Source organism: Bombina bombina, chromosome 5 (genome assembly GCF_027579735.1).
Source record: "Bombina bombina isolate aBomBom1 chromosome 5, aBomBom1.pri, whole genome shotgun sequence".
NCBI lineage: Eukaryota > Metazoa > Chordata > Amphibia > Anura > Bombinatoridae > Bombina > Bombina bombina.
Window position 1 is genome coordinate 1,086,791,786 of NC_069503.1, and position 17,960 is coordinate 1,086,809,745.

General features: G+C 34.0%; 1 protein-coding gene across 2 annotated transcripts in view; it reads right to left on the minus strand.

Annotated features, from left to right (window-relative positions):
- The window catches only part of ST3GAL1 (ST3 beta-galactoside alpha-2,3-sialyltransferase 1), a 316,937-nt gene that overhangs the window by 36,683 nt on the left and 262,294 nt on the right, over positions 1-17,960 (minus strand). For both annotated transcript variants that reach the window (XM_053715377.1, XM_053715376.1), the window contains one exon: positions 14,712-14,891. In XM_053715377.1, coding sequence (XP_053571352.1) covers positions 14,712-14,891 — 180 coding nt within the window. The remainder of the gene's footprint in view (positions 1-14,711; positions 14,892-17,960) is intronic.

Below are 17,960 nucleotides of genomic sequence, written 5' to 3' on the forward strand. Positions count from 1 at the left end.
TGCGTTTTTTACCCCCTTCGCTGCGCTGAAGTTCTGATGCTGTCTCTGACGGCATTAGAATGAAGCTCCCATCGGAGCCTATAAAAACGCGCTCTTGTGAGCGCAATGCTTCCTAGCAACGAAAGGCAGCGTTTGCATTGCTGTGAACAAGTACGCTGGTATTACCCAGTGGAGCGCAAATATCGCTTTCATGAAAGTGATATTTATCGCTCCACTTGTAATCTGGCCCTGAATTCCTTATCTGAATCATGAAAGAAAAAAATTGGGTTTCATGCCCATTTAACCATAAAACCTGCACTAGTTGAAGTATTTTTAAGAAACTTACAAGTTTGCTGCTCACTAACCCATAGTCAATCAGAGTGGGCTTTAATATACGGCATAGCAATGCCTTGCAGCTCATATTATTAGACAAGGGGTTAAATGGGCTTGTAAATGATTATACTGTTACAAAAACACATTTGGTAAAAATATTTCAAAAACAAAATCCAAAGTTATGTTAGTGTAAAATAATAATGCTGAACTCTGCTTATGTAAAATGCACCACTGAAAAACAACATCCCTATTTTTTTTATTTGCATGTCTGAAAAGAAGTCAGAGAACCCATTTTCATGCTATTGACATGCAAATGATCACTTATGTAGTATTTCACTGACATGTAATACTGTGCCCTAGTGACCTTTGCTTATTCTCCACCCACCTTAAAGGGACAGTCAACTCAAAAAATGTTATTGCTTTAAAAGATAGATAATCCCTTTATTACCCATTCCCCAGTTTTGCACAGAAAACAGTTATATTAATACACTTTTTACCTCTGTGATTACCTCGTTTCTAAGCATCTTCTGACAACCCCCTGATCACATGACTTTATCTATTGACTTGCATTTAAGCTAATTAGTGCTGTGTTGTTAGAATCCACAGTAGGGTTGCCACCTGTCCCTTAAAATACAGAACACTTATAAGTTACACATGCTGCAGGGTGTGCAGGGAGGAATATAGTGCTGTCCAGAAACACAATACATGTTCCTCCCTGCACACCCTGCAGCATGTGTAACTCATAAGTGTCCAGGAAAACATGGCTGAGGTGGCAACCCTAATCCACGGGCGTCAACATAATGTTATCTATATGGCTCACATGGGGCTGTCTTTAGGGACTTAGAAACAGACAGAAATGTAGAGGTTTAAAGGTTATAAAGTATGTTAATAAAACCATGTTGGCTGTGCAAAGCTGGGGAATGGGTAGTAAAGGCGTTATCTATCTTTTTAAACAATAAAAATTTTTGTGTTGACTGTCCCTTTAAGCTAAATAAATCACTTTCCAAGCATAGAATGTATTAATTATATCCACAATGGGCACTGTTAATGGAAAAAGAAGAGCTTAGTGTATAAATGTAAGGTCTCTGATAGGCAGCTGTAGAGCATGTGACCTTGGGCAATCCTCTATGGTCTCCAATACTCAGTTTGAAAACAAAAAAAGGAAGAGAAAACACAGAACAAAGGTTATCAAGCAGAATACTGAGATTGGGGTGTAAACCCCTTTAAGGTCTATTTCTCAACTCTGTACGCTTGTTTTATAACATGTTTGCTGTGAAGTAGTACCTCTTCTTCACAGCAAAAATGTTATAAATCAAGCGTAGTTATCTCTGCAGACACAAATTCACAGTTTTGAGAACTACAAAACCAATAATATGTGATATCTTCTAGAAGGAAAAAAAAGTCCAAAATAATCTTATAGAAACCTCTGGGAGGGCATGACATTGAGAACGAATTAAAGGGACAGTCTACACCAGAATTGTTATTGTTTTAAAAGATAGATAATCCCTTTATTACCCAGTCCCCAGTTTTGCTTAACCAACACAGTTATAATAATATACTTTTAACCTCTGTGATTATCTTGTATCTAAGCCTCTGCAAACTGCCCCTTTTTTCATTTATTTTGACAGACTTGCAGCCTAGCCAATCAGTGATGGCTCCCAGATAACTTCACGTGCACGAGCACAGTGTTATCTATATGAAATACGTGAACTAACGCCCTCTAGTGGTGAAAAACTGTTAAAATGCAATCTGAAAGAGGTGGGCTTCAAGGTCTAAGAAATTAGCATATGAACCGCCTAGATTAAGCTTTCAACTAAGAATACCAAGAGAACAAAGCAAAATCGGTGATAAAAGTAAATTGGAAAATTGTTTAAAATTACATGCTCTATCTGAATCATAAAAGTTTATTTTGGCCTAGACTGTCCCTTTAAAGAGAGATGAGAAACAAAATTTGTCTTTCATGATTCAGAACAAGCACGTACTTTTAAACAACTTTCTATTTGACTTCTATCATCAGATTTTCTTTTTTCTCTTGGTATCTTTGTTGAAAAAGCTAAGTAAACTCAGGAGTGTGCACATCTCTGCAGAATTATATGGCAGCAGTTTTGCTAGAATGTTATCCATTTTCAAGAACACTAGAGGGCAGCACTATTTCCTGCCATTTAGTGCTCCAGACACCGACCTATGTATCTGTTCAACAAAGAATATCACAGGAACAAAGCAAATTTGATAATAGAAGTAAATTGGAAACTTTTTTTAAATTGTATGTTCTGTCTGAAATACAACAAACATTTTGGGTTTCATATCCCTTTAATGGAATGAATTGAAAAAAAAAAAAGAAACATTACAGCCATGAATCTATAGCCTCATGCTACCTACTAAAAACTAGTCCTTATTTCAGGAGAAATAACCTTTGGGTTATAAATCTATATTAACCCCTTAATGACCACAGCACTTTTTCATTTTCTGTCCGTTTGGGACCAAGGCTATTTTTACATTTTTGCAGTGTTTGTGTTTAGCTGTAATTTTCCTCTTACTCATTTACTGTACCCACACATATTATATACCGTTTTTCTCGTCATTACATGGACTTTCTAAAGATACCATTATTTTGATCATATCTTATAATTTACTATAAAAAAAATGATAAAATATGAGGAAAAAATGGAAAAAAAACCCACACTTTTTCTAACTTTGACCCCCAAAATCTGTTACACATCTACAACCAGCAAAAAACACCCATGCTAAATAGTTTCTAAATTTTGTCCTGAGTTTAGAAATACCCAATGTTTACATGATCTTTGCTTTTTTTACAAGTTATAGGGCCATAAATACAAGTAGCACTTTGCTATTTCCAAACCACTTTTTTTCCAAAATTAGCGCTAGTTACATTGGGACACTGATATCTTTCAGGAATCTCTGAATATCCCTTGACATGTATATATTTTTTTTTAGAAGACATCCCAAAGTATTGATCTAGGCCCATTTTGGTATATTTCATGCCACCATTTCACCGCCAAATGCGATCAAATACAAAAAATTGTTCACTTTTTCACACATTTTTTCACAAACTTTCGATTTCTCACTGAAATTATTTACAAACAACTTGTGCAATTATGGCATAAATGGTTGTAAATTCTTCTCTGGGATTCCCTTTGTTCAGAAATAGCAGACATATATGGCTTTGGCGTTGCTTTTTGGTAATTAGAAGGCCGCTAAATGCCACTGCGCACCACAAGTGTATTATGCCCAGCAGTTAAGGGGTTAATTAGGGAGCTTTTAGGGAGCTTGTAGGGTTAATTTTAGCTTTAGTGTAGTGTAGTAGACAACCCCAAGTATTGATCTAGGCACATTTTGGTATATTTCATGCCACCATTTCACCGCCAAATGCGATCAAATTAAAAAAAACATAAAATTTTTCACAATTTTAGGTTTCTCACTGAAATCATTTACAAACAGCTTGTGCAATTATGGCACAAATCGTTGTAAATGCTTGTCTGGGATCCCCTTTGTTCAGAAATAGCAGACATATATGGCTTTGGTATTGCTTTCTGGTAATTAGAAGGCCGCTAAATCCTGCTGCGCCTCACACGTGTATTATGGCTAGCAGTGAAGGGGTTAATTAGGGAGTTTGTAGGGAGCTTGCAGGGTTAATTTTAGCTTTAGTGTAGAGATCAGCCTCCCATCTGACACATCTTACCCCCTGATCCCTCCCAAACAGCTCCCTTCCCTCCCCCACCCCACAATTGTCCCCGCCATCTTAAGTACTGGCAGAAAGTCTGCCAGTACTAAAATAAAAGGGTTTAAAAAAAAAAATAAAAAAAAAAAATTGTTAGCATATTTACATATGCTACTGTGTAGGATCCCCCCCTTAGCCCCCAACCTCCCTGATCCCCCCCCAAAACCGCTCTCTAACCCTCCCCTCTGCCTTATTGGGGGTCATCTTGGGTACTGGCAGCTGTCTGCCAGTACCCAGTTTGCAATAAAAAGTGCTTTTTTTTTTTTATTGTTTTTATTTTTCTGTAGTGTAGCTTCCCCCCCCCCACACAGACAAACCCCCACCACTTTGCTGATCAATTTCTTTTGACATTTTTTTTAACATTTTTTATTTTAGCATTTTCTGTAGTGTAGCGGTTCCCACCCGCTCCCTCCCCGTGCACGCGCCCGCCCCCACCCTCCCGTGCACGTGCGCGCCCCCAGCCACCCCCGCCCACGATCCCGCCCCCCTTCACATTGCCAGGGCCATCGATGGCCGCCACCCGCCTCCCGGTCCGGCTCCCACCCACCAACGCAGTAAGCCACCGATCTCCGGTGCAGAGAGGGCCACAAAGTGGCTCTCTCTGCACCGGATGGCTTACAAAGGTTATTGCAGGATGCCTCCATATCGAGGCATCACTGCAATAACCGGAAAGCATCTGGAAGCGAGCAGGATCGCTTCCAGCTGCTTTCCACACTGAGGACGTGCAGGGTACGTTCTCAGGCGTTAACTGCCTTTTTTCTGAGGACGTACCCTGCACGTCCTCAGTCGTTAAGGGGTTAAATAGAAAGCTATCTTTAGATAGATTTTTCCTCAAAAAGCATTTTGTAAAAAAAAAAAAAAAAAAAAAAAAAAATATGATTTAAATTGAAAAAAAAAAAAAAAAAAAAAAATAATTTATTTTTATCCACCCTGGTTTCCATGTAACTTTCTCACAAAGTGTGACAAAAATATGGTGAAATAATTTATAAGTATGCTACAATATATATATATTTTCCTTGCCAGAGGATACAATAAACAATATAAATTTGGAAACATTTCACAAGTCTTCTGCAACAACTAAATTGTACAGCATTTAACGTTATTAACATATTTAAGAAACAATGAAGTTCTAAGAGCCAAATAAGCTTTAGAAACGGTCACAAGGAAGACTTAACATGAGACTTGAATTGGGTTCACCAACCTTAAATAAGGTGCATTGTTCTAAACACTGGTTTCTTTTAACTAATCACGATGGGATTTTGGTGCTTTCCAAGGAAGAAATAGAACCATCTGTGTATCTATTACATGTAATCCAATCACCCAGTACTGAGACCTCCAAATCTAAAGCAAAAACTACTTGAGAATTTTTACATAAAATGTTTAGTTTTGTATAGTAAAACAACTGTGCAACATAATATATATATTAACTGGCTGATATGTTATTCTACAGCAAGAGAACAGAAATGTCTTGCAATAATAAAAAGCTTAGTTTTTTTTAAAATATAACAGAACATAGAATAGTACACTTAGCAAACATAAAGCAGTTTTGTCATGCATGGGATTAGTATAGAACAAGGGAACATAATTACAGCTATGCAAGTTGAGTGGGTGGGTGATAAAGATTAATCAGTAGTGCTGAAAGAGAAAAATGGAAATTTAAAAATATTAGAAAGCTGAATGAGAAAAAAGGTATTAGATTCATTAAAGAGACACTCAAGTCAAATTCAAACTTTCATGATTCAGATAGAGCACCAATTTTAAACAACTTTCCAAATTTCTTTCATTAACACAATGGGTCTACTCATAGTTACACTTTTTGAGTCACCAGTTTCTACTGAGCATGTGCAAGAATTCTGAGACTATAAGTATATGCATTTGTGATTGGCTGATGGCTGTCACTTGATGCAGCAAGGAGTGGAAATGAACATAACTGACAATTGTCAGAAAAAAAAGTTCAGACTAAGTGATATTGCATTGTTTTGTTATCATGCTTCTGTTGATTATGCAAATCTATTGTATTTACTGGTCCTTTAAAAGGAATATGAATACCAGAGTTTCATTTTTCATGGTTCAGATAGAACGTACAATTTTAAAATAACTATTATCATCCTTTGTTTTCCAACCCCCACTCTGCCAAGCCCGAGCAGTAAATGGCAGCAGTTTTGCAAGAATGCTATTCATATTGTTCTAAATTGTCATAACACTTCTGGCATCTAGTTCTCAAGTGTTTAATATTGTTAAACACAAACTTGCAAAACTTTTGCAATCCAGTAGTCCGGGTGCATGCCTGCTACCTACCTAGCGGCTAGATTACGAGTTTAACGTTATGAGCGGTGCGGTACTAACTTGCAAGTTATTGTCACTGCTCACTTACCTACAGCGCTGGTATTACAGGTTTACAAAAACCAGGCGTTAGCAGGCAAGAAGTGAGCGTAGAGCAAAATTGAGCTCCATACTGCACTCCAATACCAGCACTGCGGTGAGCTGCGGTAAGCTGGTTTTACGTGCTCATGCACGATTTGCCCACAGACATCAATGAGGAGATCAGGCTGAAAAAAAGCCCAACACCTGCAATAAAAGAGCGTAAAGCTCCGTAATGCAGCCCCATTGATTACTATGGAGAAAGAAAATTTATGTTTACACCTAACACCCTAACATAAACCTCAAGTCTAAACACCCTAATCTTACACTTATTAACCCCTAATCTGCCGCCCCAGACATCGCCGACAACTACATTATACTTATTAACCCCTAATCTGCTGCTCCGGACATCGCCGCCACTATAATAAACATATTAACCCCTAAACCGCCATACTCCCGCATCGCAAACACTAGTTAAATATTATTAACCCCTAATCCGCCACCCCTAACATCGCCGCCACCTACCTACATTTATTAACCCCTAATCTGCTGCCCCCAACGTCGCCGTCACTATACTAAATTTATTAACCCCTAAACCTAACCCTAACCCCCACTAACTTTAATGTAATTAAAATAAATCTAAATAAAACCTACTATTAATCACTAAATAATTCCTATGTAAAACTAAATACTTACCTGTAAAATAAACACTAAGCTAGCTACAATATAACTAATAGTTACAATATAGTTAAAACTTAGCATTTAATGTCAATTAGTTAAAAAAAACCAGTGTGAATCTATTAACACTTAGATTAATAGGTAATAATGGGTATAAGCAACCACAAATGCTACTATAACTCGGAAATCTATACGCCCTGTAACACACAGCACAGTGCAAACAAATCAGCTCACGTACTGCATAAACAATTATCTGAATAGGAGGATTGACCTTGCAACAAATTACTCTAGAAAAAGCAGTTCTGGAGCAAAGTAAGCACAGCTCTGTGTGATTCTAAGTTACAGGGAAGAGCATACGTTGGCCCGTGGTCAAAATAAAAACAAGCTATTTGAGTGATTGCTAGTCCCAACAGTGCCTGATGCGCATTTTGCTTTCTTTGAGACTTTTTCACACTGTTGTTTTTTAACTAATTGACATTAAATGCTAAGTTTTATCTACTGGATCCCCCTTTGGGTGATTTCCCTTGCCATTTTACTATAGATATACACACCTTTCCTTGAGTGCCATTTCACTGTCCACTTCTTTCTGCCTTTGTTTATTGTTATTATTTAGTGCAGAAAACTGACTATGGTGTCCTTTAAAAAAACAACAACAACTTATAAACTGAATTATCTACAAAAACTCCCATAGAATTTAAAGTGAAAGTTAATTGGCTATTGAAACAAATAAAATGGCTTTCATTCATGAAGTATAAGATACTTCATGTAGAAAGTTCCTTTATTTGTTTCAATCGATCGCTGTTCTTAGCTGCTACAGCAGCCCACGGCTAAAAAACGTTTTCACCTCTTAGCCAATAGCTGTGTGGTAAATCTGGCTTGGCGTCCATGGGAGCCGGATTTACCGCAAGGCTATTGGCTAATAGGTGAAAACGTCACCTCTTAGCAAAACATTTTTTAGCTGTGGGCTGCTGTAGCAGCTAAGAACGGCGATCGATTGAAACAAATAAAGGAGCTTTCTACATGAAGTATTTCATAATACTTTAGCCCCTTTATTTTTTTCAATAGCCAATCCTAGCGTTTGTACAACGCTAGGTTTGACTTTCACTTTAATGGTGACTTCTTGTAGAATACCGTTTGATACGTTTTTTTCTAAAGAATTTGAACTGACCTCCTATGCCCCTAAATAGATAATGCAAGATATATTAAAGGGATAGGAAAGTCAAAATGTATACTTGCAATATTCAGATAGAGCATGTCATTTTAAGACACTTTTAAATTCAATTATAGTTTCAAATGTGCTTTGTTCTCTTGGTATCCCTTGTTGAAAAATAATACTTACATATCCTACACTAGTGGGAGCTAGCTGCTGATTGGTGCCTGCAAACATTTATCTCTTGTGATTGGCTAACTAGATGTGTTCAGCTCACTGCCAGTCGTACAATGCTGTTCCTCCAGCAAAGGATAACAAGAGAATGAAGCAAATTTGATAATATTAGTAAATTGAAATGTAGTTTGAAATTGTATGCTCTATCCAAATCATGAAAGAAAATTTTGGGGTTTCCTATCCATTTAAATATGAATGTAGCAATATTACCTGACATAAAAATGTCATATCTAGTACCATATTTTCACTTCAAACATTACCATTGACTTAATAACTTTATAGTTTTGTAAAATAATCATTTATTTATTAGTTCATGTATCTATCTAATTTGTTTGCCAGTATTTTCAACCACATAATTCTTGATGTGCACAGGTATGATGTCCTAATTATAAACAATATAGATGTTTGTTGTTGCTATGGCGATGAGCCCATTTATAAAATAAATACAAAAACGTTCCACATTTCATAAGTCCATTAAAGGCACCTAATCCTCACGCTTTTGTCTAGCTGTTTTGTTCTGCTTGATGCTAAGATACAAATTGATTTGCACTGCATCTAATGTAATGGATGTGCAGTTAGTATCATCCCTGCATCTGCTGAATAAGAAGACAATAAGGAAAATATCAAGAGGAACTGTAGATAAATGGCACACCCACGTTATACAATTATACATAGCTAACCCTTGGCTATCTGACAAGGAATTAATCTGAAAATGTCATATCAGCACTTAAACAAATTAAAATTTGTTTGTATAAATAAAATTAAAGAAAAAAACTGATTAATTTAATATTGCAACAACCAGGAAATGAATGTTTGTGTACAATTCAGTGGTGTATTGCTGCCCTAGACACTGGAAAATCTGCTGCCCCCTGAACAACCCCGACACCCCAGCAATTTTTAGCTTATTTTAACATATGGAGGGGTCATGCAGATTTTTTCTCTGGGCAAATTGTAAAGTTAATTAAGTTTCCCTCCTCCTGTATCATGTGACAGCTATAAGCCAATAACAAAATGAATAGAACTGAGAAAGATTTTAAAATTGTATATTCTTATCTGAATGATGAAAGCTTAATTTTGGTTTTAGTGTCACTTTAACTGTGTTTAACTCAATTGCAGTTGCTAAATCTTTTGATTATTTCACTATTGTTTGCAAATAACTAATGTTCTACCATATTACAGCATTATTTACTTTTATGTCCCTTTAACAATTTCAAGAGTATAAATACCCTCTTGTAAAGTTGGAAGGTGTGTAATTTAAATGCAGTTAAAAAGCTTATATATCTCAGTTTAAAACAGATCAACTTCCCTATAGGTCCTAGTAATTTTTTTTCACACCCCTGAGTCCTGTGTATGGGGTCATATGACAAACACATGATACATTCTTACTGTTGCCCTGTATTACTACAGCACCCTCCTGCTTAAAAACAGATCAAATACATACAGCCTAGAATAACTTGAAACAATCAGAAGTTATATGTGTTTGGTATTAATTGTTTAGTTATCAGAGATATGTAATAGGTATTGTGTAACTATTAGTGATATGTAATAAGTATCAATTGTGTAGCTATCAGAGATATGTAATAGGTATTAATTGTGTAACCATTAGTGATATGTAATAGGTATCAATTGTGTAACTATCAGAGATTTGTAATACGTATCAATTGTGTAACTATCAGAGATATGTAATAGGTATCAATTGTGTAACCATTAGTGATATGTAATAAGTATCAATTGTGTAACTATTAGTGATATGTAATAAGTATCAATTGTGTAACTATTAGTGATATGTAATAGGTATTGTGTAACCATTAGTGATATGTAATAGGTATCAATTGTGTAACTATCAGAGATATGTAATAGGTATCAATTGTGTAACTATCAGAGATATGTAATAGGTATCAATTGTGTAACTATCAGAGATATGTAATAGGTATCAATTGTGTAACTATCAGAGATATGTAATAGGTATCAATTGTGTAACTATCAGAGATATGTAATAGGTATCAATTGTGTAACTATCAGAGATATGTAATAGGTATCAATTGTGTAACTATTAGAGATATGTAATAGGTATCAAGTGTGTAACTATTAGAGATATGTAATAGGTATCAATTGTGTAACTATTAGAGATATGTAATAGGTATCAATTGTGTAACTATTAGAGATATGTAATAGGTATCAATTGTGTAACTATTAGTGATATGTAATAGGTATCAATTGTGTAACTATCAGAGATATGCAATAGGTATCAATTGTGTAACTATCAGAGATATGTAATAAGTATCAATTGTGTAACTATCAGAGATATGTAATAGGTATTAATTGTGTAACCATTAGTGATATGTAATAAGTATCAATTGTGTAACCATTAGTGATATGTAATAGGTATCAATTGTGTAGCTATCAGAGATATGTAATAGGTATCAATTGTGTAACTATTAGTGATATGTAATAAGTATCAATTGTGTAACCATTAGTGATATGTAATAGGTATCAATTGTGTAACCATTAGTGATATGTAATAGGTATCAATTGTGTAGCTATCAGAGATATGTAATAGGTATTAATTGTGTAACTATTAGTGATATGTAATAAGTATCAATTGTGTAACCATTAGTGATATGTAAGAAGTATCAATTGTGTAACCATTAGTGATATGTAATAGGTATCAATTGTGTAGCTATCAGAGATATGTAATAGGTATCAATTGTGTAACCATTAGTGATATGTAATAAGTATCAATTGTGTAACCATTAGTGATATGTAATAAGTATCAATTGTGTAACCATTAGTGATATGTAATAGGTATTAATTGTGTAACCATTAGTGATATGTAATAGGTATTAATTGTGTAGCTATCAGAGATATGTAATAGGTATTAATTGTGTAGCTATCAGAGATGTGTAATAGGTATCAATTGTGTAACTATTAGTGATATGTAATAAGTATCAATTGTGTAACCATTAGTGATATGTAATAAGTATCAATTGTGTAACCATTAGTGATATGTAATAAGTATCAATTGTGTAACTATTAGTGATATGTAATAGGTATTAATTGTGTAACTATTAGTGATATGTAATAGGTATTAATTGTGTAACCATTAGTGATATGTAATAGGTATTAATTGTTTAGTTATCAGAGATATGTAATAGGTATTAATTGTGTAGCTATCAGAGATGTGTAATAGGTATCAATTGTGTAACTATTAGTGATATGTAATAAGTATCAATTGTGTAACCATTAGTGATATGTAATAAGTATCAATTGTGTAACCATTAGTGATATGTAATAAGTATCAATTGTGTAACCATTAGTGATATGTAATAGGTATCAATTGTGTAGCTATCAGAGATATGTAATAGGTATCAATTGTGTAACTATTAGTGATATGTAATAAGTATCAATTGTGTAACTATTAGTGATATGTAATAGGTATTGTGTAACCATTAGTGATATGTAATAGGTATCAATTGTGTAACTATCAGAGATATGTAATAGGTATCAATTGTGTAACTATCAGAGATATGTAATAGGTATCAATTGTGTAACTATCAGAGATATGTAATAGGTATCAATTGTGTAACTATCAGAGATATGTAATAGGTATCAATTGTGTAACTATCAGAGATATGTAATAGGTATCAATTGTGTAACTATTAGAGATATGTAATAGGTATCAAGTGTGTAACTATTAGAGATATGTAATAGGTATCAATTGTGTAACTATTAGAGATATGTAATAGGTATCAATTGTGTAACTATTAGAGATATGTAATAGGTATCAATTGTGTAACTATTAGTGATATGTAATAGGTATCAATTGTGTAACTATCAGAGATATGCAATAGGTATTAATTGTGTAACCATTAGTGATATGTAATAAGTATCAATTGTGTAACCATTAGTGATATGTAATAGGTATCAATTGTGTAGCTATCAGATATGTAATAGGTATCAATTGTGTAACTATTAGTGATATGTAATAAGTATCAATTGTGTAACCATTAGTGATATGTAATAGGTATCAATTGTGTAACCATTAGTGATATGTAATAGGTATCAATTGTGTAGCTATCAGAGATATGTAATAGGTATTAATTGTGTAACTATTAGTGATATGTAATAAGTATCAATTGTGTAACCATTAGTGATATGTAATAAGTATCAATTGTGTAACCATTAGTGATATGTAATAGGTATCAATTGTGTAGCTATCAGAGATATGTAATAGGTATCAATTGTGTAACCATTAGTGATATTTAATAAGTATCAATTGTGTAACCATTAGTGATATGTAATAAGTATCAATTGTGTAACCATTAGTGATATGTAATAGGTATTAATTGTGTAACCATTAGTGATATGTAATAGGTATTAATTGTGTAGCTATCAGAGATATGTAATAGGTATTAATTGTGTAGCTATCAGAGATGTGTAATAGGTATCAATTGTGTAACTATTAGTGATATGTAATAAGTATCAATTGTGTAACCATTAGTGATATGTAATAAGTATCAATTGTGTAACCATTAGTGATATGTAATAAGTATCAATTGTGTAACTATTAGTGATATGTAATAGGTATTAATTGTGTAACTATTAGTGATATGTAATAGGTATTAATTGTGTAACCATTAGTGATATGTAATAGGTATTAATTGTTTAGTTATCAGAGATATGTAATAGGTATTAATTGTGTAGCTATCAGAGATGTGTAATAGGTATCAATTGTGTAACTATTAGTGATATGTAATAAGTATCAATTGTGTAACCATTAGTGATATGTAATAAGTATCAATTGTGTAACCATTAGTGATATGTAATAGGTATTAATTGTGTAACCATTAGTGATATGTAATAAGTATCAATTGTGTAACCATTAGTGATATGTAATAAGTATCAATTGTGTAACTATTAGTGATTTGTAATAAGTATCAATTGTGTAACTATTAGTGATATGTAATAAGTATCAATTGTGTAACTATTAGTGATATGTAATGAGTATCAATTGTGTAACTATTAGTGATATGTAATAAGTATCAATTGTGTAACTATTAGTGATATGTAATAAGTATCAATTGTGTAACTATTAATGATATGTATTAACTATCAATTGTGTAACTATTAGTGATATGTAATAAGTATCAATTGTGTAACTATTAGTGATATGTAATAAGTATCAATTGTGTAACTATTAGTGATATGTAATAAGTATCAATTGTGTAACCATTAGTGATATGTAATAAGTATCAATTGTGTAACTATTAGTGATTTGTAATAAGTATCAATTGTGTAACTATTAGTGATATGTAATAAGTATCAATTGTGTAACTATTAGTGATATGTAATGAGTATCAATTGTGTAACTATTAGTGATATGTAATAAGTATCAATTGTGTAACTATTAGTGATATGTAATAAGTATCAATTGTGTAACTATTAATGATATGTATTAACTATCAATTGTGTAACTATTAGTGATATGTAATAAGTATCAATTGTGTAACTATTAGTGATATGTAATAAGTATCAATTGTGTAACTATTAGTGATATGTAATAAGTATCAATTGTGTAACTATTAGTGATATGTAATGAGTATCAATTGTGTAACTATTAGTGATATGTAATAAGTATCAATTGTGTAACTATTAGTGATATGTAATGAGTATCAATTGTGTAACTATTAGTGATATGTAATAGGTATTAATTGTGTATCAATTGTGTAACTATTAGTGATATGTAATAAGTATCAATTGTGTAACTATTAGTGATATGTAATAACTATCAATTGTGTAACTATTAGTGATATGTAATAACTATCAATTGTGTAACTATTAGTGATATGTAATAGGTATTGTGTAACCATAAGTGATATGTAATAGGTATTAATTGTGTAGCTATCAGAGATGTGTAATAAGTATTAATTGTGTAACCATTAGTGATATGTAATAAGTATTAATTGTGTAACTATTAGTGATATGTAATAAGTATTAATTGTGTAACCATTAGTGATATGTAATAAGTATTAATTGTGTAACTATTAGTGATATGTAATAAGTATTAATTGTGTAACCATTAGTGATATGTAATAAGTATTAATTGTGAGACTATTAGTGATATGTAATAAGTATTAATTGTGTAACCATTAGTGATATGTAACAAGTATTATTTGTGTAGCTATAAGTGATATGTAATAGGTATATTGTGTAGCTATTAGACAACATTTAACTTACAAATTGATTCTTCCATTGGTGAATGCACTGATCACCCACTCGAGGTCAAGGATCTTAAACGGAATAATGATCATGCTGACATTTTCATGCAGGTCCTTGGCACTCTCAGGGTATACAAAGTGATGAGTAGTTCTACTTCCTACATCCATTTCATAGTGAGTGGTGGGAGCATGGTTCATTCTGGGGAGCATAAATATGACACATAATTATAAGGCTATCACTGTATTTATATAGTCCGCACATATGTCTGCAGTAAAAGTAATTCATTTATTAAAGGGATATTCAACTCAAAATGTCATTATGCATAAATTAAAACATTTAGCAATGCACTTTCATTATTTATTTTGCCTGCTTTTACTGTAATTTAACTCTGAAAATTGTTGGGTTCCCACTCCCCCAGTGAGGCTGGAGTACATTAAATGAAATGTACCCTGTATATACTGCACAGTGGTTGCTTGATATGTGCGGGAACACATTTATATCTGTTTCTAATTAACCACATAAAAAGAGGTGTATGCCCCAGGCCTGCAATATCATGCATATTTTTCTATCAACATAAAACACTTTTAAATAATTTACTTATCATGTTGATCGTTTGCAATGCAGTGAATAATGTTTGATGCATTAAGTGAAAGAAATAATACTTTAACAGCGTTATTTTAGCAATAATGTTTTAATGGGACACTAAGCAAATGCTAAATATAATAATGTATTCAAAGAATAAGATTAGCCAGGGATTCATATGCTGTCAATTTGAAAAAATATTTGTTTTTAAATATTAAAGTAATAAATGTAAAGATTTAGGGCACGATTATCTAAAGCTCTTTGGTCTAATCAGATTGTCTAAGAAGGATCATCAGTACAGTGAGGTCCTACAAATCATTTTAGAAAGGGCAAATTTTAGCTTCCGAGCTGTTTATCTTGTTATGCAGGGGTCTTGATGAAACATATATAATATAATCCTTAAAAAAGTGCATCATTTATCTCCATGACGGTTTGACCATCTGGCCCTAAGTATCTATAAAACAATGAGCACTGCCAAGTTATGTTAAAAAAGCCTGTTTGTTTTTTATACATATCCTCCTGCTAAGGCCAATAAGGAACATTATTAAATAAGCTGAAAATGAATCATTTCATAGGGTTAAATGTCCCTTTAAATGTTGTTAATAAAGGACATTAGTTGCATTTAGAGAATAGCAGCCAACCTAATCTATCTCGGGTCATTGCCAAATAGTTATCCTCAATATTCTCAGAAAACAAACATTTGTAATTAAACAGCCTAGATGCAACATTTTATCATTCATGTGCTTGCTCTGCTCACAGCAAATAAAATGACCCCTGTTACCTACCTCCCAACTCTCCCTGATACTGCAGGATTGTCTTGTGTCTTCAGAAAGTGTGCATAGAAAAATACTGTGCACAACTTGCTAATGGAAGTATCACAATTAGTAAAATGTAATACTCTATCTGAATCATGAACGTTTAAAGGGACATGAATCCTAATTTACTTCTCTTACCAAATTTACTTCTCTTATCAAATTTTCTTTGATCTCTTGATATCTTTTCTTAAAAAGCAGAGTGACGTAAGTTCAGGACCGTGCATGTGCCTGGAGCCCTATTTAGCAGCAGTTTGGCAAGAATGTTATTCATTCAAAAGAGCACTAGAAGGCAGCACTATTTCCTGCCGTGTAGTGCTCCAGACACCTACCTAGGTATCTCGTCAGCAAAGAATGTCATGGGAAGTAAATTGTAAACATATTTAATATGTTATGCTCTGTCTGAATCACAAAATAACATTTTTTTGTTGTTTCAATGTCCCTTTAATTTTGGCTTTAGTGTCCCTTTAAAGGGATATGAAACCCAAAAAATGTATTTCATTATTCTGATAGAGAACACAATTTAATTTTTTTTTTCCAATTGGCTTCTACTATCAAATTTGCATCATTTGCCTGTTATTGTTTGTTAAATAGATATCCAGATAGGTAGCGTGCACGTCCGCAGCACTACATGACAGGAAATAGTGCTCTTGTATAACATTGTTGCAAAACTGCTGTCATATAGTGCAGACACGTGCACACTCCTCCTGAGCTTATTACCCTGAAGAAAATTTGATAACAGAATTAAATTGGAATATTGTTTAAAAACAGAATTTATGCTTACCTGATAAATTACTTTCTCCAACGGTGTGTCCGGTCCACGGCGTCATCCTTACTTGTGGGATATTCTCTTCCCCAACAGGAAATGGCAAAGAGTCCCAGCAAAGCTGGTCACATGATCCCTCCTATGCTCCGCCCATCCCAGTCATTCGACCGACGGACAGGAGGAAATATATATAGGAGAAACCATATGGTACCGTGGTGACTGTAGTTAGAGAAAATAATTCATCAGACCTGATTAAAAAACCAGGGCGGGCCGTGGACCGGACACACCGTTGGAGAAAGTAATTTATCAGGTAAGCATAAATTCTGTTTTCTCCAACATTGGTGTGTCCGGTCCACGGCGTCATCCTTACTTGTGGGAACCAATACCAAAGCTTTAGGACACGGATGAAGGGAGGGAGCAAATCAGGTCACCTAAACGGAAGGCACCACAGCTTGCAAAACCTTTCTCCCAAAAATAGCCTCCGAAGAAGCAAAAGTATCAAATTTGTAAAATTTGGCAAAAGTGTGCAGTGAAGACCAAGTCGCTGCCTTACATATCTGGTCAACAGAAGCCTCGTTCTTGAAGGCCCATGTGGAAGCCACAGCCCTAGTGGAGTGAGCTGTGATTCTTTCAGGAGGCTGCCGTCCGGCAGTCTCATAAGCCAATCGGATAATGCTTTTAAGCCAAAAGGAAAGAGAGGTAGAAGTCGCTTTTAGACCTCTCCTTTTACCAGAATAAACAACAAACAAGGAAGATGTTTGTCTGAAATCTTTAGTAGCCTCTAAATAGAACTTTAGAGCACGGACAACGTCCAAATTGTGTAACAAACGTTCCTTCTTTGAAACTGGATTCGGACACAAAGAAGGTACAACTATCTCCTGGTTAATATTTTTGTTAGAAACAACTTTAGGAAGAAAACCAGGCTTAGTACGCAAAACCACCTTATCTGCATGGAACACCAGATAAGGAGGAGAACACTGCAGAGCAGATAACTCTGAAACTCTTCTAGCAGAAGAAATTGCAACCAAAAACAAAACTTTCCAAGATAGTAACTTAATATCTATGGAATGTAAGGGTTCAAACGGAACCCCTTGAAGAACTGAAAGA